Source organism: Ambystoma mexicanum, chromosome 13 (genome assembly GCF_040938575.1).
Source record: "Ambystoma mexicanum isolate Mex_15411 chromosome 13, UKY_AmexF1_1, whole genome shotgun sequence".
Taxonomy (NCBI): domain Eukaryota; kingdom Metazoa; phylum Chordata; class Amphibia; order Caudata; family Ambystomatidae; genus Ambystoma; species Ambystoma mexicanum.
Window position 1 is genome coordinate 762,743,210 of NC_090938.1, and position 26,421 is coordinate 762,769,630.

The 26,421-nt window shown below is 48.1% G+C and overlaps 1 protein-coding gene across 7 annotated transcripts in view; it reads left to right on the plus strand.

Annotated features, from left to right (window-relative positions):
* Positions 1-26,421, plus strand: part of BAG6 (BAG cochaperone 6) — a 1,121,496-nt gene that overhangs the window by 1,089,971 nt on the left and 5,104 nt on the right. For all 7 annotated transcript variants that reach the window (XM_069635087.1, XM_069635085.1, XM_069635088.1 and 4 more), the window contains one exon: positions 22,112-22,252. In XM_069635087.1, the coding sequence (XP_069491188.1) occupies positions 22,112-22,252 (141 nt within the window). The remainder of the gene's footprint in view (positions 1-22,111; positions 22,253-26,421) is intronic.

Sequence of the window (26,421 nt, forward strand, 5' to 3'; positions counted from 1 at the left end):
GGTTCCCAGAAATAGACCTGTTCGCAACCCTGGAGAACTCACAATGCCAAAGTTACGCCTCCAGGTACCCCCAGAACCAATCCAAGGGGAACGGTCTGTCGATTCAATGGTCAGGGAGATTTGTTTACGCTTTTCCCCCCGACTCCCCTTCTCAACAAAGTAGTGCACAAGATGCACCAGGAACAAGTAACCATGATACTGGTGGCCCCAATGTGGGCCCGACAGCCATGGTTCGCTCACTTGATGGAGATGTCTCTATCTCCCCCAGTGAAACTCCCCTGCCCGTACAACATGCTGTCACAAGACAGGGGCAGGACTCTGCATCCATGCCCCCAGAACATGAACTTAGCAGCCTGGCTCCTGAGATCATAGAATTTGGACATCTACAGCTCCCACAGAGATGCATGGACATCCTCAGGGAAGCCAGAAAACCTAACACTCGCCACTGCTATTCTAGCAAATGGAAGAGATTTGTCATTTGGTGCAGAGGAAAGAGCATCAACCCAATTGACTGCTCTCCCACACATATTATTCTATACCTGACCCATTTATTGGATTCAGGTCTAGTGTTCAATTCCATTAAAGTCCACCTAGCGGCACTTTCTGCATACACCACTTCCCAACTCAGTGTCGTGGTGGAAGATCCCTGTTATAAAGGCCTTCATGGAGGGAGTAAAGAGAATACACCCCCCGATAGCTGACCCAGCTCCCGGATGGGACCTTAACGTGGTACTTACCAAACTCATGGGCTCACCATTTGAACCCATGCACAAAGCATCTCTTAAAGACCTCACTCTTAAGACTGCTTTTCTAATAGCTATCACCTCCATCAGGAGAGTAAGTGAACTACAGGCTCTTTCTGTTCTAGACCCCTTTGTTACAGTTCACAAAGATAAAGTGGTTCTACGCACTCACCCAAGGTTTGCTCCGAAATTCATCTCAAAATTCCACGTAAACCAGTCTATAGAACTACCAGCGTTCTTTCAAAATCCTTCCAACTTGAGAGAAAGGACTCTGCACACACTAGATGTCCGCAGAGCGGTCATGTTCTACATGGAAAGAACCAGACCACTGAGGAAGACTAATCAGTTCTTCGTCTCAGTGGCAGCAGGAAGAGAAGGGGATGCAGTTTCAAATTCCACTATTTCTAGATGGATTGTTCAATGCATCACTCTGCTATACTCTTGCTAAGAGAGAACTGCCCTTTAGGCCAAGAGCACATTCTACTCGAGGCACGGGGGCGTCCATAGCATTCATTGCAAATGTTCCCCTTGAGTCCATCTGCAAAGCGGCTACCTGGAGTTCTGTGCACACCTTTACAAAACACTACTGTCTAGATGCACACTCTAGATCTGACTCCCAGGTGGGACAGGCAGTATTAAGACATCTTTTCTCTACTGTTCCTTCTCATAACCCACCGCCAACTCCGGGTACTGCTCGCTAGTCTATGCACAGCATGTGATTCTAAGCAGATTAACAAACATCAGAAGACAATGCATTACTTACCGTAAAAGCATTTCTGATGGTTGTATCTGCTTAGATTCACATGCGCCCACCCTTCCTCCCCGCTTGGATGGAAGGAACATAGACATCCTTTTCTATTAATCTCTCTTTTCTGTACTCACTCACGTCTAGAAGGCTCCCTCAGGGCAGAAAAATACAAACAGAGGGACCTCGACGCGTGAGGGATTGTGGGTACAACACATGTCACTATAGGGATAGTGTTACAGACACGCCTTGTCGACGTCCCCTTTTCGACTACGAAAAACAAAATGCAATACTCCACAGTGACCACTGGATGTCGGACCTATGCACAGCATGTGAATCTAAGCAGATACAACCATCAGAAATGCTTTTACGGTAAGTAATGCATTGTCATGTTTTATAATCATTAAAAAGATAAAACTTGTGTTACAAGTTGCAACGTCCAGTGCAATTTTTCTCCACCAAGCGACTTCCTAACCAATGACGCAGTTAGGTGGCCCTTAACTCTCACTTAAGATCCATAAAAGACTAAAAGAGAGGGGTAGTCAATCTGTCTTTCATTTTCTCCTTTAAAGATTGTCCCTTCCTCCAGATTAGACCCCCCGTTAACAAAAAATGGGGATTACCCATTACTTTAAACCATCTTTTCATATGTTACGCAGCACCCTCAGTGCAGTGACACTGCGATGTCTTTTAGACTTCCCAAAGGTTTAGATACCTTCTCTGGGATAAACTACTGTTTCCCAGAGAATGTAAAATGAAATTGACTCTACTAGTCTTTCCAAATTCCTAGACCCAGCACACACCATCTTACAATGAAGTGCTGGAGGGGTCACATAGTATCCCCTGTGTCTACATACTCATGTATCAGTCAAATGCTACCCTTTCCTATTGAAAAGGCTGGTGGCAGTGGTTTTAAAATGAACTACCATGATTTTTCCCGACCACGAACACTTGTAGCTAAAAATCATCGGAGCCATGTTTTTCAAGATGGCGCCTTAAGCCCCTTTGTTTAAACAGGCCCCGGTCTTCTTTTTTCACCATTTCTTTTTGGAAAGCTCCTTCTAGAGTTTCTCTGCACACCAAACCAGGTTTGGTCCCTTTGTTCATATGCCTTTGGCGGATCTCAGGACTGAACACCGCCTCTGGCGCCCGAGTGTCTGGGGTGGGCAGGAAGTGAGGGCTGTGTCTGAAACTCCCTGTGCTTAGTCTCCTAGGAGACCCAAATGCACTCTGGGGTGATTGGCTGACTGACTGTCCGGCATGGACAGCCACCCTGCTGGGTGAGTGACAGCTAGGCTGGAATGAAAGGGAGAAAACTGTTTAAAAGGCGAGGAGTCTCTTGGACTGGAAAGCAGAGTCGAGCATTGGAACGAAAGAACCGAAGAAGAGCTGGAAGAGGACTGCTGCTGCAACTCCTGGACCATTGGTTTGCCCGGTGAAGCCCTGCTGCAGGTCCGAATTGCCATGTTCATCTCGACAGAGAAGCCCCTTCAAGGACGACTTCTTCCTTTGAGTTGGTGGGACCAATCAACTCGTAAGCCACCTGGATACCATTCTCAAGGCTGGTTAGGATTAACCAGGGAGAGGGATACCAGCTTGTGTGCTTGAATCTACAGCTACTGGAACTGAAGTGACTCCATCTTGTTTGCTTTTTCGACGATCCCGTGCAGTATTGGAGTCCCCAGACATCCTCCCTCTTGTCCCCACGACTGAGGCTCAGGAACAGTGAGATCTGCAGAACCTGCCAGGAACCAACGTCTTCAGCTGCATTTTGTTCTTCATACTAAGGTACTTTGCCAACCCGATTGAGAGAACGCCACTCTTGCGGTGAAAGTTTGTTAAACTTTCCCAACTTACATTCCTAATCGGCTTGTGACCCGACATATGATTCTTTTTTGCCTATACTACTACTGAGAACTTTTGCAAAGACTTTACCGTTTGATACTAGAACTGCTCTTTCCTATCCAGAACACTAGCCCATTGACTTTGGCCTGGCCTATTGACTTGAATTGAACTCTTCTGGTGGACTGAAATTATTTGCAATGTCTAACAAGTATGTGATCTATTCTACTTACCTTGTCCCTTTTGCTCACTTCTAAGTAACTGAACTGCCATTTGGCTCCTATTTCAGGGGAGCTAAAACTGTCTCAAAATCTTCGTTTTGTATTGAAGTGTATTGGTATATAAGTTGTCTCCTTCTAGTGGAATGTTTTTGAAATAATTGTGTAACAAATTAATAAGTGTTTTGCCAAGAAACCTTGAGTAGAAGTGTCTACTTGAACCACTGTGATTGAAAGTCCTTTGTGTAATTACTTGTACTGCTCACATTCACTCTTGAGATAAGCCTGGCTGCTCAGCTCGCTACCAGAAACTGTGTGGTACAGACTTCTACCAAAGGTTGGTTTGGCTAACACCAGTAGTCCTAATTGTGTGTAGTGGTCCCAGAGGGTACTGCATGCAGATTTGCCTAACACATAAGTGGACACTTCTAAATCTCAAGAGCACTGTAAGCGTCTGAATCTTTTTTTTCTTTTTACTACAATAACAATGTTGATTATTTAACTCTATGGTCGGTGTGCCTATTGTTATAAAAGCTGTGGTTGTGGGGCTGTGAGATTCTCTCTCCTCCTGTGATTGTTTTGACTTGACCATACTTCCTTTGATTACGTGACTCGGGGGCTGCGATTGTCTTTTCCCCGGAGGTGATTTATTCTGGAAATACTGCAGCTTTGTCCAATTCTACATTTGGGACTACAGAAATTTTGTTTTTAAAGGATCTATAATAACATTGTGATTCCACCCCCACCCCTACCCCCCCCCCTCCCCCGTTTGGACATTTGCCTAGTATCTTATATTTTGTATTATATGTACTTTTAGATTCTTATTCTGTATGAAGTAACTTAACATATTTATTGCCCCCCCCCGCTCTTTTTCATTTGAGGAGTGATAACCGAGTATCAACTCTGCATCTTATAAGGGCCTTTCTCTATTACTGATACATATTTATAGTGTGGGGACCTTTTCTTTTATATTTCTCTGTGGAAGTATTTTTATTGAAATTTCTTTTGTGCTAATACTTTTTATGTGTAGCAACTTCTAGAGTAAAACTAGCCCCTATATGGCACGTAAAGGGCTTAGGAGTCGGTCAGCCATTGAGGAAACTTTGGACTCATATAAATCTACAGTTCTCTATGGAAAAAGATACTCAAGAAGGAATGATGGGCTTATTAGTGGAGAATGTTCCCACAGCTAGAGAAGATGTACGGCCTGGAGATGTGCCCATGCAGTCTGGACCGGAGTTTGGGGATCCTCCCAATCCAATGGGACTAGTGGTGGCCCAGGTCCATAAGCAAGAAAAGTTGGATGCTCTAAAGACTACTAAAAATTTGACGTCAATTATGAAAGGGCCGAGGGGGAATAGTTGTATTTTTATTGGGAAGGAGGACATCTCCATTGATGCTCAGGACTGATTAGTAGCCACCTTGGTCCAGAATTTAGATGAAGGGTCAGCTTTACAAATGGGGGATACTTTTAACAGAAATATGAATACGGATGGGGTTTTAAGTAAACCAATTGGTAAGAATATAATTGTCCCCAAAGATAGCCCTTTGAGACAAACTAAAGAAGCTACCAAAATAACAGAGAAGAGCTGGCAACTAAAAAGGGTCCATTGCAGGTCAATCATAGCTAGCCTCCAAAAGTTAGCATCGGTACATATAGAAATGGTGTTATCTCTACTAAGCTACTAATAGAAGAGCTTACCGCCAATACAAAAATGACAGTACAAAATAGGGAAATATCCACCATCCCAGATGGTAATACAGATAATTCAGCGCTATGCGACAAATTACTTAAAACACCAACGATGAATCTCCTCTCCAACTCAATAAAACATAAACACTCTAAGAGTCGGTTAGGAGAACCAATAGCTGGTAAAAGGATCTCAAACAATTTTGGTAAAAAAACAGCTACCAGTACCCAAATAAAACCTACTCTTATCATTATCGGTTGCCAGTCTAGACCATTCACATATGGTTGTAGTTGCTAAAAAAATTGGATATTCAAGATGTCTCTCACAATATTGATATCAGTATCATTGAGTGTGCTGATCTGGCAATCGCAGATAGTAATCTAGGATATAGACAGACTGAGTCTAATAGTGTTATCCAGCAGACATGTGATGCCTCGTATATGGGTTCTCCGTCTGAACTCACTAATTTCATCGATGAATATACAGAATAGCAAAACTGGCTAAGAGAAAGGGGACTACTGCCGGATGCTACAAAGGAAAATTCCACTGATGTAACGCTGCACCATACTCTTAAGGAAGCTGACGATAGGATTAGACTTACTCAAGGACGGTGTCTGCCCTTAATATGGTCTTAAGTTCTTTTGTCAGTCTTTATGACAATGTTTGGGCAGAAGTAGGATCCCATACCGAATTGATCACAAATATACACAAGATTAGAAGGTTTGGATGGTTTAGAGGGACTTGTGAAGCATACAAGGGAGGCTCATTTATCTCCCTTTAACTTTATGGGAAATGCCAGTCCTCCTAAGCCCACACTACTAGTACAGCAGGGGGGTCAGACCGGACTGATTGGTGTGTCCGGTAAAGATGCTGAAGTAAAAATATATCCTATTAGTGAGAAAGAAGGGATAGGACAAGCCACTCCCTGTTCCCCTCCTATCCTACCGGGGGTTGTATCGGATGTAAGCAAAGACATACAGCGGGGAAAAGGAGTGGTGTCTGAATTTACATCTGGCAAAAGGGATAAGTATACCTCTGACAAGGACACTCTGGTTATAGATTTAACCAAAAATGAATTGCCTTATAAAAGAAAAAAAAGACAATGGTATGTAAAAGACATGCAACAAACTAAGAAAACTAAAAATCAAAAAAACATCAAAATGAATTCTCTAACAAATAATTATTTTTTAAATCTGACTATCAGAAAAACCTCATTGTAAAGGAAAGGGAATCCAACCTAATGGGGATACAGACACTATCCCCTTGGGTGTAATTAATATTATAGATTAGGGTAATTTGAATGAATGCCAGGTAGATGAGGAGGTAAAAGGAGTGTTGGTTTCGGTGGCCATTTCCCAAGCAGGGACCCTGGTTGAGGAAAAAAAATCTAGTTCCCTGAAGGTGGATACAGGAATTCAGACCGATCAAGTGCCAAAAAACCTCAAATTGGTGGATAGCATAAGGCAGGCAGCAAACTCTAGTGATCATTTAAGCCACCATATACCTAATAAACCAGTCGATGAAATGGAGGTTGCCAATACAGATAGCTGAGGGTTCTCAGATTGGGAATTTGCCAGCTCAGTTATCTAATCCATCTAATCCAACTAATCTGGCCAATCAGATGGTTACAGAAAAAATAGCCATATCCTTGTTAATATTGACTCAGCAAAACAACTATTACAAGATCTGTATATCTTGAAGTCCTGATCATTGGAAGGCCCTCTGAACCATCTAGGTTCCAATACAAAGACCAATGATGGCAGTGGTAACCCCCTAATACCTGGTCAGATGAGATATGTCTTGCAGGTTCATATGAGAGATGCCATACCAACATTAGGAATGTCGCAAATGGAACCCAAATTTATGGGAGAATTATGTCCCCAAGTCTCTAGATTTTGTACAGCAAAATCTAGAGGGCCATTAATAATAGACCTCTCGGGACCCAGGATAGAAAACCACTGGGACTGCATATTATAAAGAGAGGGACGATATTAAGGGGGGCTATGGGTCCCGAATTTCAAGATGAGACAAACCAATTAACAGGGAATAATGATGACCCACTATAAAAATTCTTGGTAAAGTAGAACCATTCTCCAGCATGGGGTCTGGCATGGATTCACATGCTCATGAATATTCCCCGTCGTCCGGCTGGGAATCCTCGGTAAAGAAAAAATCAGTATCAGTTTTGTTTCTGATCTGTCTTTCGTAGAAGTAACCAATCACTGATCTCTGCGTCATACTGACCACAGCCAATGACTGCCCTCTACCTAAACCCCGCCTCTGGCAGCCATCTTCAGATTTTTACCGCACGTTCAAGTGTTGGGATCCTCGTGCTATTGCTCTCGAGCGTTAGTGCTATTTTTCACGTTTTTTCTCAAAAAATTTCTCTTTTCGGTCAAAAGAGCCTCAAGCTCCACCGTTTCTTCATCTGATCAACGGGTACCCGTGTCGGATTCGTCTACGCCCCTCAAGGGTGAAGTTTTCGTCGAGCCACGCTTTTGGAGGACTCCAGAAGTTTCTCAGGCCCATCTCGAACATGGCCCAGGAGAAGGGAAGCTCGACGCCCGGAAAGCTATTCAGGGTCTGCCCTGGATGCCAGCTTCAGAATGTCTTCAAGGAGGACGAACACTCCCTTTGCCTTTACTGCCTACATGAGGACAAGACGCACGTGGAGAAGGACTGTGCGTTTTGCGGCAATATGTCGGAGCGGACCATGAAGGACCGCCATCAACGTCTCGCCAACTGGCTGGAAGGAAAGTGCCCGTCACGCAAGAAGAAGTCCGAGCGGTCTTCTAAGACCTTTGAGGGCGCCCCGGCGACGGGGGTCCAACACAAGGCCAAGCACCGCGAGTCCACTGGCACCGGGAGCGCCGAACGGTCGGGTTCTACGGGCACCAGGCAGGGCGCATCCTCCCCGGCGCCATCAACCACGAGCCAACGCTCTGGCTCGGGTAAGAGGAAGGCCGAGCACCCGGCGAAACTCCTGGAGAGACCCCGGTCGTGCCCTAAGTCCCCATCGGAGGGGGAGCGAGGTGGTGACCCTCCCCCCAAGGCGGTGAGCGCACCTAAGGTGGTGAAAGCCTTGATCCATCCGGCCAAGGCCTCTATCGAGACAGTCGCGGCGGCCCTGGCTCAGCGTGTGGGGGCTACACCAGTGGTGGCGACCCCGGGGCCCAGAATCTCCCTGCCACCGTGGAGGGAGTCCTCTTTCGTGCCCATCGACAGGACCCCTGTGAAACCTCCGACGGAGAAGAAAAAGGGGGGGGGCAGGAGGTCGTCGTGGACTCGGCCTCAGCCTCTGAGGAGCTGCTGATTGAAGTCTTAGGCCACGGCTCTGGCGTGGAAGAAGGCCATCCTGTCGGGGGCGACCCCGACGTGGAAGACGACGAGGGCGTCGAGGATGCCGACGGGGCTCCTGATCTCCCGTCGGATCTCCCTCAACCAGTGCCGCAAGACAACTCGGTGGCCATTTTGTTGGCTATACAGTCCTTATGCTCGGAGATAAGGACGAGACTGCCGTTACCACCAACGGAGAAACCGCTCCCGGCGGGGGACCCGGAGCCAGGCCCTTCTGGTAGCCCTCCCCCTAAGAGAAGAAGGATTCACCCTCCACCTCCTTTTCAGCCATCGCGCCCTGTTCAGCCCTCCTCCCCGTCCACGACACGTGGGGATGATACGGGGACTGACATGGCCGCGACTGGTACAGACTACGAGGTTTACGATGAGGATCTCCTGTCGTCACCTCCCACCCGGGCTTCCCCGCCTGACGAGATTGGATCATTTCACTCCATGATCTCCAGGGCATCCGAGCTTTTCCAGCTCTGCCCAGAAGGAAGGTTTCCTTTATCAACGGCGCGAGACCAAGAGGAAGACGGTCCTCGCTGTACCTCTACTAGACGATATTTGGGATGAGGGCCTCGCCCTCCTCAACCCATCCACGACGCCGGCTAGAAGGGATCGGTACGAGAAGAAGTACCGGGTCCCGGACGCGGCCCCCTTGTGCCTTCGGGCACAGCCGACCCCGGACTCTGTCGTCTCCGCGGCGGCCAGGAAGAAAGCGGGGGGGGGGGGCACGGCCTCTACATCAACCTCCCCGCCGGACGGCGAGGGAAAGAAATTAGACACGATGGGACGCAGAGTCATCGATTAAGGCGGCCAATGCCTTGGCTATCGTAGCCCGCTACGACAGGGAGTTGTGGTTCAAACTGGCCCCCCTGCTGGACTTCCTACCGGACGTCAAGAGGGCGGAAGCCCTAGAGATCTTGCAGGAACGAGAGGTGGCTTTGGACCACGCCATCACCATTGCGACGGACATCGCTGACACTGGATTACGCCAGTTGGGCAACGGCGTGTGCCTTAGGCGGCGTGGATGGCTCAAGGCTACTGACTTCCGTCAGGACGTGCAGACCAGAGTCTTGGACATGCCGTTCAACGGAAACAACCTGTTTGGGAAAACAGTGGACGATTCCCTTCAAGCCATCAAGGCGGACACGGAGACTGCCTGGGCTCTTGGGGTTTTCCAGCAACGGCGGCCGCCCTTTCGGAGCGGCGGAGGCAAACAGGGTGCCTCCAAAGGTTCCAGCTGCGGATTTTCCACCTACCGTCAAGCGGCCCGTTCGTCGTCACAGGAAGCTTACAGGGGACGAGGCAAGTCAGGCGGACCGTGCCGTCGTCATCAGCAAGGAGGGCAAGGCTGCAAGGCCTCGTCGAAGCAGGACTGAACCGGCCGTGGGGTCGGGCCCCCACTGAAGCACCCCGGTAGGAGGCCGACTGGCGAGCTTCGTCAGCGTGTGGGAGTCCATCTCCACCTACCGTTGGGTGCTGGATGCCCTAGCTCTGGGTCACGCGCTCGAGTTTCTAAGGAGGTGCCTGCGCGTCCCCCCTGTGGCCAGGAAAGAACTTCACGTCCCTCAACTTCTCTTGGAGGTAAAGGCGATGCTCAAGAAGGGCGCCATCGAGCTCGTCCCAAAGAGGCTTCGGGGCTGCGGAGTTTACTCAGGATACTTCCTCGTGAAGAAGACGGGAGGATGGCGTCCCATCCTGGACCTGCGACGACTGAACAAATTCATCAAGGCACAGAAGTTCCGGATGGTCACCCTCCAACACGTCCTGGGTCAACTGGAGGAGGGCAATTTCCTGTCGTCGGATTTGGAGGATGCCTACTTCCATATTCCCATCCTAAAGGGACACCGAAAGTTTCTCAGGTTTGTGGTCCAAGGGCGTCAATACCAGTTCAGAGCCCTTCCCTTCGGATTGAGGTCGGCACCCAGGGTGTTCACCAAGTGCCTCGCACCGGTGGCGGCGCAGCTGCGCCGAGAGGGGATCCACGTCTACCCCTACCTGGACGACTGGCTCATCCGAGCAAAGACGAAGGAGCTTGCCGTGGAGCACACGGCAAAGACCGTCCAACTACTCACGGACCTGGGATTCTCCATAAACTACGCCAAGTCCCACCTGGTGCCCGCGCAAGACGCACTGTTTCTGGGAGCGAGGCTCGACAGTGTCGCTTCTGGCCTCTCCGTCGGAGGAAAGGACGAAGGCCATCTTCGGCAAGGTGCAGCGGATGCTGGTTACGGACGCGGCCAGGGTGAGGTCCATCAAGTCCCTCCTCGGAATGATGTCTTCTTGCATTTACCTCATCCGCCTGTGCAGGCTCCGGATGCGCCCGTTGCAGGAGTTCCTGGACGCGCGCTGGAGCCAGACGACGGGCAGCTTCGAGGAGAGGATCACACTAGACGAGAGTTTCCGACGAGCGATCCGGTGGTGGGGCACCCGCGCGCATCTGACGGCGGGCATGGACTTTCAGACACCCGGCCACCAGGAGACAGTGACCACGGATGCCTCCCTGGAAGGGTGAGGAGCGCACACCGAAAATCTGCACGCGAGAGGCCTTTGGCTTCCAACGGAGAAGTCCCTCCATATCAACGTCCTGGAGCTCCGTGCAGTGTTTTGGGCCCTCGGGTCTTTTCTTCCGTCCCTCAAGGGCAAGGTGGTGAGGATCTTCACCGACAACACCACCACCATGTTCTACATCAGGAAGCAGGGCGGAACCAGGTCCCCAGCCCTGTCCAAGGAGGCGCAGGATCTGTGCATTGGGCCATCGCCCAAGGGATGTCTCTGGTGCCGTTTCATCTGGCAGGGATCAAAAACATCGCCGACTCGCTCAGCAGAGAGCTGCGCTCGTGCCACGAGTGGGAACTAAGACAGGATCTAGTGGACCGCCTCTTCCGACGGTGGGGCACACCCCAGATCAATCTGTTCCCGACGGCGACGAACTCCAAGTGCCGGAGGTTCGCCAGCAGGTTTCCCCAGCCGAGGAGCATGGGCGATGCTTTCTCGTTCCCCTGGGAGGGCCTGTTTCTTTACGTGTTCCCTCCATTGCCATTGCTGATCCGGCTCATCAACCAGCTCAAGAGGTCACAGTGCAGGATGATCCTCGTCGCACCTGCGTGGCCGAGGCAGATATGGTTCCCGGACCTTCTGGAATTGTCAGCGTCCCCGTCAATCAAGCTGCCAGTGGACGCGGATCTTCTCTCCAGGGAAGGAGGCGCCATCCTCCATCACGACCCGAAGTCGCTGAACTTGCAGTCCTGGCTCCTGCAGCGTTAGAGTTTGGAGGATACGACATACCGGCCGACTGCAGAGAGGTTCTTGCAAAGGCCAGGGCGTCCTCAACTCTTAAATGCTATGGACACAAATGGAAGAGGTTCTCTGTCTGGTGCCACGCACAGAAGATTAACCCTCTACGGATTACGGCTCCCCAGATACTGCCATACCTTCTGACGCTGGCCAAGGCTGGACTGGCGCACGCGTCAATAAAGATTCATCTTGCTGCGATCTCCCGATACACCAGAACCACGGGGCGGACGTCTTTGTGGTCTCGTCTCATTAAAGAATTCATGAAGGGACTGTTCAGATCGTTCCTGCCGGTGAAGGCTCTGGCCCCGGCGTGGGAGCTCAACGTGGTGCTGACCAAGCTCATGGGACCTCCGTTCGACCCTCTGCACTCGGCTCAGTTGAAGTTCTTGTCGTGGAAAACAGCGTTTCTTGTGGCCACCACCTCCGCACGAAGAGTGGGAGAGATCCAGGCCCTTTCCTGCAAGCCCCCGTACTTGACTTTTCACGACACGAGTGTAGTGCTCAGGACGCACCCCTCCTTCATGCCCAAGGGGCCGTCGGAATTCCACCTCAACGAACCCTTGGTGTTGCCTGTTTTCTTCCCGTCGCCTTCGTCGCCGGCCGAAAGGACTTTGCACTCGCTGGATGTGGCTAGAGTGCTGAAGTTTTACGTGGACCGCACGAAGTGTTTTCGGAAGACGTCACAACTTTTTGTGAACTTTGGACCTGTCAATCAGGGGAAGGCTCTCTCAAAGGCCTCCATTTCCAGATGGCTCGCCGGCTGTATCATGTACTGTCATCGTTTGGCAAACCGACCGCTGCCTGGCCGTCCGAGAGCCCATTCCACCAGAGCGATCGCAGCTACCACGGCGTTCCTATCTGGTGTGCCCTTGCTGGACATCTGCAGGGCTGCTACGTGGAGGTCGACGCACACCTTCACGAAATTCTACTGCGTCGATCGGGATTCCAGGGAGGAGTCCAGGGTCGGCCAAGCAGTGCTGCGCAATCTGTTCGCCTAAGGTGAGCCTGGTGAGGAGGTAAGAATTGCTTAATGTTGAGTTTGATGTAATGCTTAATGTTGAGCCTTTGCCACCTCCCGTGGTTGTGCATGTGTGTACTGCTATGTATTCTTTATTCATGAGCATGTGAATCCATGCCAGACCCCATGCTGGAGAAGGAACAAGTTACTTACCTGTAACTGTTGTTCTCCAGCATGGGTCTGGCATGGATTCACATGCGAACCCTCCCGCCTACCCCTCTGCGGCTCTTCACTTGGTCATACTGCCACTTCACGTGCTACCAAATCTGAAGATGGCTGCCAGAGGCAGGGCTTAGGTATAGGGCAGTCATTGGCTGTGGTCAGTATGACGCAGAGATCAGTGATTGGTTACTACTACGAAAGACCGATCAGAAACGAAACTGATACTGATTTTTTCTTTACCGAGGATTCCCAGCCTGACGACGGGGAATATTCATGAGCATGTGAATCCATGCCAGACCCATGCTGGAGAACAGTTACAGGTAAGTAACTTGTTCCTTAGATATCTTGCAGATAATTAGTCTTTGGGGAGACGATGTCACAATTTCTTTTGAACCGAGGGAACATTTTGAAATGTTTTGGCCAGTTACCAGCATTGGCATTGCTGTCCAGTTATGATCTAGAAAGGATCTTTTTTCCAATTAAGGGTCGATTGGACATGAGTAACATTGTGTTTAAATCTAGAGTGGTCCTTAATTTGGTAAAGGGAGAATCTGAAGGCCTGAGAGAGTTGGGTTTTGAAGTTAAGTCTGAAAATGAATCAGAACCTAATTAAAGGTGAAAAATCTGGGGAATACAGGAGGGATCTGACCATGGTTTGCCCCCCAGAAAGAAATGCCAGAGATCAACAGAGGCATTCCCCAGAGGGCACTTTAGAGATGCATGAGACTGGGCAAAAATTACCTCTGCTTTGTGTAATTGAACCTAGTATGGGAGTACTTACTCCTATGAGTGAACAATCCCAAATTATTTGTTTTGAAGTGCACCTCATGGAACACCAGGGGGAACATGCATTTATTTACAAATATCGATAGAGTGCGTATGCTAAAAGATAATAATTGCATCTTCCTCCAAGAAACTTGGTTTTTAGTGAATCCGTTTGTAGGCGGTTTTGAAATTCTCTCGCCATTAGCTAAATCCATTAAGGGGGAAGACCATCTGGAGGAATAACTATTGGCCTTAAGTCTACCCTTGGACTTTCAACTTCGATGTTACCGGGTCTGCCTTGGGGAATATTGGCCGTAAAGGTCTCCTCAAGTGATGGCTTGGTGGATATTTTATTGATCAATGTCCATTGGCGCCCAGAGATAGCCCAACTAGAGGTTTCTTTGGAAAAATCACAAATATTAGGCTGGAAAATATCCAATAAATATGGGAAAGTGATCCTTGCTGGGGACCTAAATTCAGATTGTGGCACCTTGTCTGAAGAATAATATGGGGACCTAGAAGACAACATGGTGTATCTTGCAGAAAGGGGTTGAAAATACCAATGGGGTAGATTATGGAATTTCTCCCTCAAATCGGTGGGCTTTGCGTATCTGAATGGAATTTGACCCATCTTGCCCTCTACCCCCAACTTGGCATAGGGGAGACAGTATGTCTACCCTAGATAATTTTTTTGTAGATCAGTCCCCTGCGCTATTATCTGGAGTTTGATTCCTAATAACTGGAGTGATCACAGTACTCTGAATGCTCACTTCTCACTCCTGCTTAATACGTTTGTTATAGGCGGACAAACCTATCTCAAATCTCTGGGACAAAGTAGTATTCAATGGTCACCTGCCAATATAGAAGTCCTTAATGGAGAATTGATACACACCTTGAATAACCCCTCCTATCTTTGGAAACAGGAGGTATTTAATGTACCAGAATTTGATAATTTCCTGGAGGATCTACACAGTAGGGCGTACTATCACTTAAGAAAGGGCCCCCCGAAAAGAAAGCATATACACATTTTTGATGAAGGGGTGGCTAAAGAAAAGTCCCATATGTTGAAGATGCTTAGAGTAGTACGTAAATCTAACATCGATCAACTAGAAAAGAATGCGAGAATTAGAACTATACGGAGAAATATAAGAATTTACGTATTGCTAAAAAAAGTAGTTTGGTGCAAAAAGCTGAAACAATGTTGGGTGTTCTGGTGAAAAGAGATCTTGGGGCTTTCTGGGGACTTCTTAATTCTCAAGATACACCATTCAGTTGGTCAATCACTATTGGTGTATCAGAAGAACAGTGGGTTACATTTTTGTCTGAGTTATATGGATATGGGTTTGAGAGTTTTCAAATAAAAAATGGAGGGGATGGTGAGGGAAATATACCCTAGGACCCAGATAGATATTGAATGAGGAGATATTCAAATTAATTAAGAGGACTAAGAATTGGCGTGCAGCGGGCACTAATGGGCTGACGATACATTTGAAGCGCTGCCAGCGATGTGGGCTCAAATCCTCACAATGCTATTTAAAAATGTTGTGGGGAGTGGTATCATACCAACTAGCTGGCAGACAGCCCATATAATTCCTATTTTTAAGAGGTGACCGGAATACAGCTAAAAATTATAAACAAATTACACTGATTGATGCAGACTGCAAACTGTTTACTACTTTACTGCTAACACATGTAAATGAATGAATGGATGGTGAAGAAACATCTACTGAATAAATATCAGACCGGGTATAGGGCAGGGCACTCAACTAATCTCAATGGCTTGATTCTGACTGCCCTACAAGATACAGCCTGGGGCAAATTTGGTGGTCCCCTATGTCGCCTCCATCGATTTTTCAACTGTATTTGACTCTGTTATTAGTACACTACTCTGGGTCGAACTCTCTAATTGGGCGATCCCCGATGCCTTATTAAAGCTCATTATGGCAATGTATGAGAATTCAGGGATACATGTGCGCGGGAATTTATTAAGAAGAATTAGAACCAGGATAGGTGTGAGAGAGGGTTGATCTTTGGCACTCTGCCTCGTTAACCTTTATGTGGCAGATGTTGGAGAGTTTCTGAATGAGGCTGGACTGGATAGTGGTTAACTGGGGGAAATCAGGATTGCATGGTTAGCATATGCTGACGATTTCCTCCTCTTTGATCAGACAATGGTGGGGCTGCAGCGTCTGATTGATAAATTCAAACAATTTGCAGCAATCAATCCCAGTAAAACCCATATTTTGGTAGTATCAAAGGGAAAAAGGGGGCAAAAGTTAGGCTGGAATATAGGAGGACAACCTATTGTAAGAGCTCAGAACATTTTGTATCTGGGCTTCCTGATTTTGGCACAACCATCGATTTCTGAACTCCGACTGTTTCTTAAACAAAAGGCTATTCCTCTTACAAATCAGACTATTAAGCTGGATCAAAAATTTGGAAGATTTTCCTTAAAACATCAGTGGATTTCTATCAAGGGAAAGTTGTGCCATTGATATATGGTATGGAGCTCCATTTTTCGGATCTGCAGATCTTTTGGGACTCTATAGAAGGAACAATTTGGAGGAAAATTTTGAAACTCCCCAATAACATCCCACTAGTGGCATATAGATTCGAGCTGGGTCTTGTGTCTTTGAGAGCTAGATCCTTCTGGCAGATAATGGCCCTATTTCGCTCACTTCTGTGCCCCAAAGGTGAAACTCTGTATGAGGACCTGGGGAAAATACTGTCCTGCCATGGTCAGTCAGTTGGGAATAGATAACTACAATTTCAGAGACCTTTGTGACAAAACACTAAAACATCTGTCCAGTGATAGGGAAACGCTTATGACGGATCCAGATAAAGTAAAAAAAAGTTGATATGTATGATTGGAACAATACGACTGAAAGATTACATAGCTACCCTTCCCTCTGTGACCTTAATTATGAACATAGGAAAAAGAGGGACGCTTTCATTTATGACACAGTTCCCAAATCGCTATTATCGCTCCCTTCTTCTTAGATAAAGGGGGAATATTTTACCAACTAAAGAGGTTTCGAAAAGCAGGAACCTTGTTGAATTTTAATACACTGTCGATTTTGCCATAAATTGGGGGTTTTGGAAACTTCTCTGCATTTACTTTTTGGTTGCACTGAGCTGAAAGGAAGTAGATCCCTATATTTGGAAAAATGTGCCACTTTGGGCTATCTGGGTGAATACAACTATATATGGTCAAGATGCCTATCAATCTGTAATACAGTGGAAGGATTGGCGGTGGCAGGTTTTATTAATTCCTTGGACCTCTTTGCGGTTTCTAGGTGCCCAATGAATGATCTTTAATCCAAGTGGCTGCTTCTTTTTCCTTTCCTCCTTCCATCTTGTACTCTGAGCTACTTATGGGGGACACTTGAAGGTTTTGTGTCTTTGTTCAGGTTTTAATAGTATCTAGGCTTTGTATGTTACAGAAAAGAATTTTGATATATATGGATTTTACGATCTGGTCTATCTGTAATATGTGATATTTGAATACATTTTGCTACACACCGATTTTATGATATAGTATATATGGATATTTTTTTCCATTGTTGAAGTTATTAAATGTAAAGGTTTCGTATGTAAACCATATACAAATAAAACCAATTAAATGAAAGAAATAAATTGGTGGTGGTGGACCATGCCACCAGGTATCCTGAAGCCATACCTGTGAGGACTGTTAATGATCAGGCAGTGGCTAAGGCCCTCCTTGGTATTTTTACTAGGGTTGGGTTTCCTAAGGAGATTATCTCAGACAGGGGGACCAATTTTATGTCCCACTACATGCAAGCCATGTGGAAAAACTGTGCAGTGACCTAAAAGTTCTCAACAGCCTACCATATCCAAACTAGTGGGTTGGTGGAGAGGTTTAACGGAACTATGAAGAGCATGATGGGTGCCTTGAAAGAACCTTCTACTGCCATGCCTTCTCCTTGCTTATAGAGAAGTTCCTCAAGAAGGGGTTTGCTTCAGCCCCTTTGAGCTACTCTATGGTCAACCGGTAAAAGGTCCATTGGCCCTAATCAAGGAGGGGTTGGAGAGTGCTCCTTCCCACAAGCCAGTGAGAGTCACTGACTATGTGTTAGGTCTCCGAAGGAGAATGACACACATGACAGAAGCTTCTGATAACTTGAAAGCAGGTCAGGCTCTGGTGAAACATTGGCATGACCAGAAGGCCAACATGGTTGAGTCTACGCAAGACCAGCCAGTACTAGTTATGGTACCTACAATGCAGAGGGACTTACAGGACAAATGGATTGGGCCCTTCAAGGTTGTGGGCAAACTTTGAGAGGTCAATTATTTGGTGGACTTGGGCAATACTAGGGAGGCCCCCAGGGTCTTTCACACCAACCGCCGAAGAAGGCCTATGTCTCTTGACCAGAACTGGTAGCTTTGTTTCTAGCCTCTCATCAGGAGGAGGAGAGTAAACCTCTACCTGACCTCCTCAGAGGACAACCTTTAGATGGAAATTCGGAGTTAATCTCTCTTCTGATCTGACTCTGGAACAGGAGGAGTGCACAATTCTGTTAAATCAGTTTGCCCCTCTGTTTTCGTTATCACCAGGCTTGACCCTTTGAGGCCAGCATGATCTACTCACTGGTGACTGTCTCCCTGTCAAAAGCAGCGGTTACCGAATGTCAGACCATGTAAGAACCCACATAAAGGAAGAGGTCAACAAGATGCTTGATCTTGGGGTTATTGAGCCATCTACAATTCCATGGTATAGTCCTGTTGTACTAGTACCAAAGGCAGGATCCAAGGAGTTGAGATCCTGTGTGGACTATAGAGCTCTTAATGCAGTCACCACGAATGATGCCCACCCTTTACCTAGGAAAGATGAGCTGGTGGACAAACCTGGTTCAGCCAAGTTCCTCAGTACATTTGACCTAACCTCAGGCTATTGGCAAATAGCTCTGACTGACCGTGCCAAGGAGAAAGCTGCACTTTCAACCCGAGGAGGCCTCTACCAGTTTAGGGTTATGCTTTTTGGATTAAAGAATGCACCTGCTACATTCCAAAGGATGATGGATCCTGTTCTGAATGGGATGGAGGACGTCTGCATGACATAATTGGATGACATTGCAGTGTTCAGCCCTACTTGGAAAGAACATGTTGACCACTTAGGATATGTTTTGCAGGCTCTTGAGAAGGCCAATCTGACCATAAAGGCAAGGAAATGTCAAATTGGTCAGAGTCAAGTGGTCTACCATGGACATTAGGTAGAAGGTGGTGAAATAAGGCCATTGCCTAGCAAAGTACAAGCTGTACAAGACTGGGCCGCTCCTACTACTCAAACCCAAGTGAGGGCCTTTTTAGGTCTCGCGGGTTACTATAGGAACTTCATAGAGAACTATGGGACCATAGATTTTTGCTTAAATGTGATCTCCTCACCCAAATTCCCCAAGGAGGTCAGGTAGAATGAGGAGTGCACTAAGGCATTTGAAGGACTTAAGAAAGCCCTTTGTTGAGCTCCAGTCTTGAGAGCTCCTAACTACAACCAATCCTTTATTGTACAAACTGAAGCTTCCAATACAGGTATAGGTGCAGTTCTGAGTCAGCTGGATGAGAAAGGCAGGGAACACGCAATCTGCTTCATCAGTAGGAAACTGAAAGACCCTGAAACAAGGAGGGCAACCATAGAACGTGAATGTTTTGCTATTGTGTGGTCTTTGAAGAAGTTTAGACCATACTTGTATGGATCTACCTTTGTAATTCAAATAGACCACCAACCCTTGATGGTTCATGCAGATGAAGGGGGAAAATCCTAAATTGATAAAATGGTCTATCAGCAAAATGCTGACTGTCTCTCCGGAAAGTATGACCGACTGGAGTAAGGAGATTCATCCAGGGGTGGATTACACCCTCCTGTCCCTTAGTCTGTGGGGAGGGGGTCAGGGGGGGGGATGAGTGTTAGGGAGAATTCTCAGAAATGTGCTAATTCCTCTCTACCTTAGAGACCCCCAGCTCTTTTGCTGGACTTTCATTTTACCTGGAGAGAGCGAGACCCTTGTTTCCCACTCTCATATTTTAATGTGATTTTTACTGGTTCCTTTGGTTGTTGGAGTCTGACTCCTTAGGCATCTTTTTACATTGTATCACACAGCAACTTCATTGCAGTGACACAGGGAAGACTTCCAGATTTCCCCAAAGGTTTAAATACCTTTCTCTTGGGTAACTACAGTTTCCTAGAACAGTAAAGATACATTGACTTTGCTTACACTTTTAAATTTCTAGACCCAGCACACACTATCTTACAATAGGGTGCTGGAGCGGTTACATAGTATCCCCTTTGTCTAGCTTCTCATGTAACATTTTCTTGTTACCCTTACCTCAATGATTGGCTGGTGGCAGTGGTTTTCTTTCTACTACCGTGGTGTCTTTACCGTGGGCTGCAGTAAAGCACCCTTGGGTGGCATTTCTGTCAAAATGGCCCAGTCTCCTTTTTTCCCCCATTTCTTTGTGGAAAGGTCCTTGAGATTTACTCTGCGCACCAATCCAGTTTGGTCCCTTTGTTCGTTTTGTCTTTGGCTGGATTCACGAGTGAAGCCCGCCTCTGGCTGCAGGGTGTCTGGTGGGGGCAGGAAGTGAGGGAGGTGCCCGAAACTCCCTGTGCTTCGTCTCCTCGGAGACAGGAATGTACACCTAGTTGATTGGCCGGCTGGCTGTCCGGCAAAGACAGTCACCCTGCTGGGTGATTGACAGCCAGGCTGGAATGAATGGGAGAAACCTGCATAAAATGCAAGGCTTTTTGGCTTGGAAGGCACAGTCGACCACTGAATGAAGGAATCCAAAGAAGAACTTTAAGAGGACGCCTTCTGCAACTTCTGGACCGTCGGTTTGCCCCGTCAAGCCCTGCTGATGTGCTGAAACTCCAAATTCGTATCGACTTAGAAGCCCCTGCAAGGACGAGTTCCCCCTTTAAGTTGGTGGGACCAATCATCTCCAAAGTAAGGCACCTGGACATCCTTCTCGGAGCTGGTTGAATTTCCACAGAGTTGCTGCTGGAAACGGTAATACCAGGGAGAGGAACACCAGTTTGTGTGTTGCTTTTAAGCTGGCCAAGAGCTCCAGGAAGATCCTCCGGACTCCCATGAAGCAGGACTGACCAAGCCTGAGCCACCTCAACAGAGTGCTGGACCCCCAGATGCAAGGAAAGTCAATCTCGACAGCCAGGAACTGTGGTGGTGCTGTTTGCGGTAGACACGAGTAACTGAAACACTGAATTGCCACTTGTTTGAAGATGGCCGGTGGCTGACTGTAACCGTTCAGTTGCAGTGCAGGAGTCCCCAGAAGTCCACCCTCTTGTCCCCACGACTGAGGCCCAGGAACACCAGCATCTGCTGAGCTGCACAGGAACAGAAGTCATCTGCTGCTTTTCTTCTATCTGAAGGTACTGTACAGTCTAAGAACTTACCTCTTGTTGTAGATTTGTTTCTAATCTTCACAAGCCGAACAGCTTGTGGCCCTACATTGATTCTTCTTCTTCACTAAAGACTTCTAAAACATTGTACAAATACTTTTCTTACTTACCTGCAAGAAGTGCTTCAGCTACATAGACTTTTGCTTATTGACCTTGGCCTAGCCTGTTTCCACTGAAAGACTCATCTCCTCTGACACTGGGGAGGGTTGAAAACTATTTGCCTGCTTGAGAATATTTGTGATCCCTTGGTTGTTCTGAGTAGCATTTTCTTTGGCACATCTCAGTACTATTCTAAATGCTAACCGTAACATATCAATGTCCAGTGTCCTAAAAATTGATGTCACCTGAGGGTGTAGGAAGTGTCTGTGGGGCATCCCCAATGCGTGCTTCCTGGTTTAGAAACTGTGTGTATTTTGAAGGTATTTGTGTGTTGCTATGATATTGCTCCTTTCTAAAGAAGGCTTATATAAATGACCGGTAAATGAATAATTGTTTTATCAAGAAACCTTGAGTTTAAGAGTTTGTTTGAATAACTGTCACTGTGAATCTTTGTGTAACCACTCTACGACTCACATTGACCCCTCTTGAGATGAGCCTGGCTGCTCCACTGCACTATCAACCTGTGTAGTTGTACCAAAGGTTGGGTCCTATTTCCAGGAGACTGAGATTGTTGTAGTACACCCCAAGTGCCCTACCCCAAATCTGTACCTAACAGAGGGCAAATAACCAAAACGCCTACAAGCTTTGTGTGCCTCATATGCCATTTCTCCCGATCTGTGATCTAATGCAATAATTCCACCCACCCCTTCTGCTCTGTTCTCAATAGTATTGTGACAGCTGCATTTTTGCTCCACAGACCATGCAGTGTGACGGCCCACAGATAACACTCTCTGAAGCAGTAAGCAAGGCTGCGAAAGCTACCGGAACCAAGCCCATGACCAGTTCTGAGAGTTTAAACCAGGATCTGGAGGAGATTCAGGACAGCTATCGGGAGCAGGTATGTTTTACGTGCCTTTGCACATGCCTTTCAGTGAGTGTCCACGCCAGGGACGCCATATTGGGTGCAGTTTGAAATGCAATAAGCAGTTCAACCTAAAATGCTTCACTTATTTATGATCATGAGACCATTCTCCGGCATTTTATTTTTTGGACCTGAAATCAAAATCTACTGCTACCATTGCAAATGCTGGTCTTATTAAAGTTGAGAAAACTGCAACATCGATTTCTCATAGATGGAGTATATGTGTAATTTAAAAATGTTTCTGAAGCATGTACCTTGCTATAGAAACCTGCTTAATATTTCCAAATTTAAACTATAGGCCATATTGATACGCTGCAAATGGCATGAATTCAATTTACAAATGTACGCACACACAACCAAAAACCTGATGTGCTTCAATGCGGACAAACTCCCTGGGACTGTTTGGCAGCTGCGTGTTGTGTTGCTTTCAATGGTTTGATCAGCAAAGCTAAGCCATGTAAGAAAACATTCCCCTAATTCCAATGGTGCGCAAACCTACATGCCAACTCGATTTCTTCTAAAGTGAAGCAAATCTTTAACTGAGAAACCCATTTTTTGTAAAAGTCAGCCAAGAGGGGGCGTGGCCAAGAGCGCCTGCGATGCAGACGCTCTTTTGATGGCCTCCGTGGAGAACCCAATGCAATGTAGCTTCTAACAGCATTTCGGCGGTCCATTGCTGCAGCACCATGCCTGGTTCGGTGTAAGAAGGTCCTGCGCCCCTGCAGACGAAGTACCAACACTTGGCGGATCCGGGATCCTACAGATTGAGCCCGATGAGCGCTGCGGGCCTGCCGCCGCACCTCTCCAATGGCGGGCAGAGCAGGGGAGAAGCGCTGGGATGCTGTGCGCACTCCTGGAGCTTTCGTCCCCTCTCTCTGAGTCTCCGTCGGCAGCGACTCGCCTTCCTTGTGCCCCCTGGGGTACGGCTGCATCACCATCCAGGGCCTGCCCGGCGCGTGGAGTATCTGGGGAGACTGGCTCGCCTCCACCTGCGGTCACGTAAGTGGGTACCGCGGGCAGGGAGCAGGCGATCCGCTGCTGTGGCCCGCGTGCCAGAGTGGGGCCTGACGCTGGCACCGCCGCGGTGGTGGTGCTGGGCTCCTCCACCCACCTCTGGGGATGCGGAGGCAGGCCCAGGGCGGTCCCCGAACCCCAGCGCCTGTGGACATCCCAGTGTGGCATGGAGGAGCTGCCGGGCCTCCCCGGGCTGCACTGCTGTTTTGTCCCCTCTTGCAGGTAAGGGGGGGGCGACCCCAATCAACAACACGGCCGCAGCTGCACTGCCACATTGCGGGAGGAGGGCCAGTAGGAGGGCCCCCAATCACTCCAGCCACATTCCATGGCCTGAAGGGCCACACTGCTACAACTAGAGCTACCAGGGGGCCTAACAAGAGAGGCTCCTCCTTTTCTCTCCTCTGTTTCCAGGACAGTAAGCTATGCCAAGGCTCACCTAGGATCCGGCTGCGCCCCTGCCCACACATCAACCTGCTTCCTCCCTCCCCCCCCTCCCATTGGCAAGCCCTCCCCCTGCTCTGGCCCCAGATGGCTTCAACATCACCCTCGGATGAGACGGGGAGGTAGCCTGACCTATAACCTCTGCAGATTCTCCCACACTTGGCTTCTCTGTAACCCCTCACGGGGAGCAGCACCTCACCATTCCTGGGGCGCCCCGGCCCACCTCAACCCTCCTCGGCATCTTCAGCCTAGGAGCACCAAGCAACCGTCTCAAGACTGACAGGCTCCGGTTAGACATCAGTACCAGCGGACCTGACCCACGCAATCATTTTGGAGCCTCACTCCAAACCCCCCCTTCAGAGCGGCCTTCCCGTTCTCTCGCAGCCTCGGGTCTCCTAGTGCCCTAATGCCCTCCCCACTCATAACCACACACTGCGCTCAGCAGATCCCACGAGGCTGGATAATAAGGGCCAGAGGCCTCTTTCCTCCCCCCCCTCATCTGGGGTTATTACAAGAAGGACCTTGCTGTCTCACGCGTTTGCACCTCTCCTACCTGAGGGATTCCGGCACCCCTGCCTCTGCACCTCAAGCCACAATGTATAGACAATCCAAAACCACCAAAAACTCAGATATGATAGGGCATTCATAACACGCCTATGCACAAGGCACGGCACGGGAGGGGAACAAGGGGAGGACGGGCAAGGATCCTACTAGGCCAGGTATCATTCAGATCACGCAAGTGCTGTAATGCTACTTTCATCAGATAAAGGAAAGAAAATGGAGCCTTTGAAACTCACGCCTCCAAAAACTGTGGACGACAGAGGAGCCCTAACTACCAAAGAAGACATACAAGCTTTCATGTCGGACATTAAGGCTGAATTTAGATCCTGCATGACCGAACTCACAGCGAAGCTAGAGCAAACTGATCAAAGACTTGCAGAAGCGGAGCAGAGGCTCGGGGAGGTAGAAGATCGCTCCCAGGATCATTCCACTACCCTAGGGGAGGTCCAACGCTCAATCCGGGCTCTCCAGGACAAGTGTGAGATCCTTGAATACAAGCTAGAGGACCTCAAACAGGGCTCGACGCAACAATCTTAGGATTCGAGGCATTCCATCTGCAGTGCTAGACAAAGATTTGGCCGAGTACGTGGGGGAGTTCTTAGTCCCTCTTGCCGCAGCTGGATAAACACCAACTCCTGCTAGATTGCACTCAGATTGCGCCCTCGTCAGGGAGTGTACTCTGACGAGCTCCCCGATGTTCTAACACGCATCCACTTCTACATCACGAAAGAAGCTATCTCGGCAATTGGTCGCACTCTGGATGAGCTCACTTTCCAGGGCTCCACCCTCCAAATATACCAAGACCTCTCCCTTCTCACCTTGCCGAGAAGAGCCCTTCGACCTCTAACTCTCTTCCTGCAGGACCACCAAATCCGCTATAGATGGCTCTTCCCAACAGCGTTGCAATTTTCTTATAAAGGCACTCCCTGGAGAATTAGCCACCTAGAAGACGCTGAAAAGGTCCTACATCCTTTCTCCCCTGAAGACTCTCAGAATCCAACACTCGAAGGCACAGAGGAGTCACCGTTCTCCTCCCTAAGCCAGGCAAGACCCGAAAGATAGAGCCTCCTACAGACTGGTTGCCCTCCTAAATATAGACGCCAGTATTTACTCAAATTCTCGCAAACCACCGATTACATATCTTGCCCAATATAATCAATCCTGACCAAACTGGCTTCATCCTCAACAGATCCACAGTGGATAATCATACGCAGGACCATGAACTTAATTGATATTGCAGCCCAGGACTCACAGAAAATGGCGCTCCTAGCCTTGGACGCCACCAAGGCATTCGATAAAGTCGACTGGGTATTTATGCAGCTCAACTTGGAAGCATTCTGCTTTGGTCCAGCCTTCCGGGACATGGTCATGGCCAACTACAGATCCCAAAAAAACCTCCTCAGGGTTAATGGCACACTCTCCAACCCAATTGTGGGACGAGACAAGGATGTACGCTATCCCCTCTATTATTTGCCCTGGTTATGGAAACCTTCGCCCAAAGAATCAGACTGAACACCAATATTAAGGGCCTACAGGTGGGGACGTCTCAACACAAAATAGCCCTTTACGCAGACGATGTGCTCCTAACCATCTTGGAGGCGCACACCTCAATGAGACGGGCTCTTTCGGAAATTGACGCCTTTGGGAGGGTCACTGGCTTTCACATCAATTTTAGCAAATCCGTAGCCTTGGCGATTGGTCTGTCCTCTGAGAAAATAGAAGCCCTCAGCTCTCTCAGCCCCATCCAATGGGAAAAGAAGTCGGTCCCTTATTTAGGAGTGCAGATCCCTGCAAGCCCGAAAGATGCATACAAAGTCAACTTCACTCCCCTCTTCAAAGACCTCGAAGGGGACCTAGAACACTGGTCAGCACAGGAAATCTCTCTGATGGGGACGCATTACAGCCTGCAAAATGAACCTCCTCCCCAGTCTCCTTTATGCGAGTGCTTGGCAACCCGTCGTAATCCCCCTCCCAGCCATACGCAAATTACAAAGGAAAAATGCTCCAGTTTATTTCGAGGGGTAGAAAAGCAAGGATCTCGCAGAACACAATGATGGGCTATGCCAAATTAGGCGGGCTTGGAGTCCCCAACTTACAAAACTATCAAGTGGCAGCTCAATTAGTAGCCC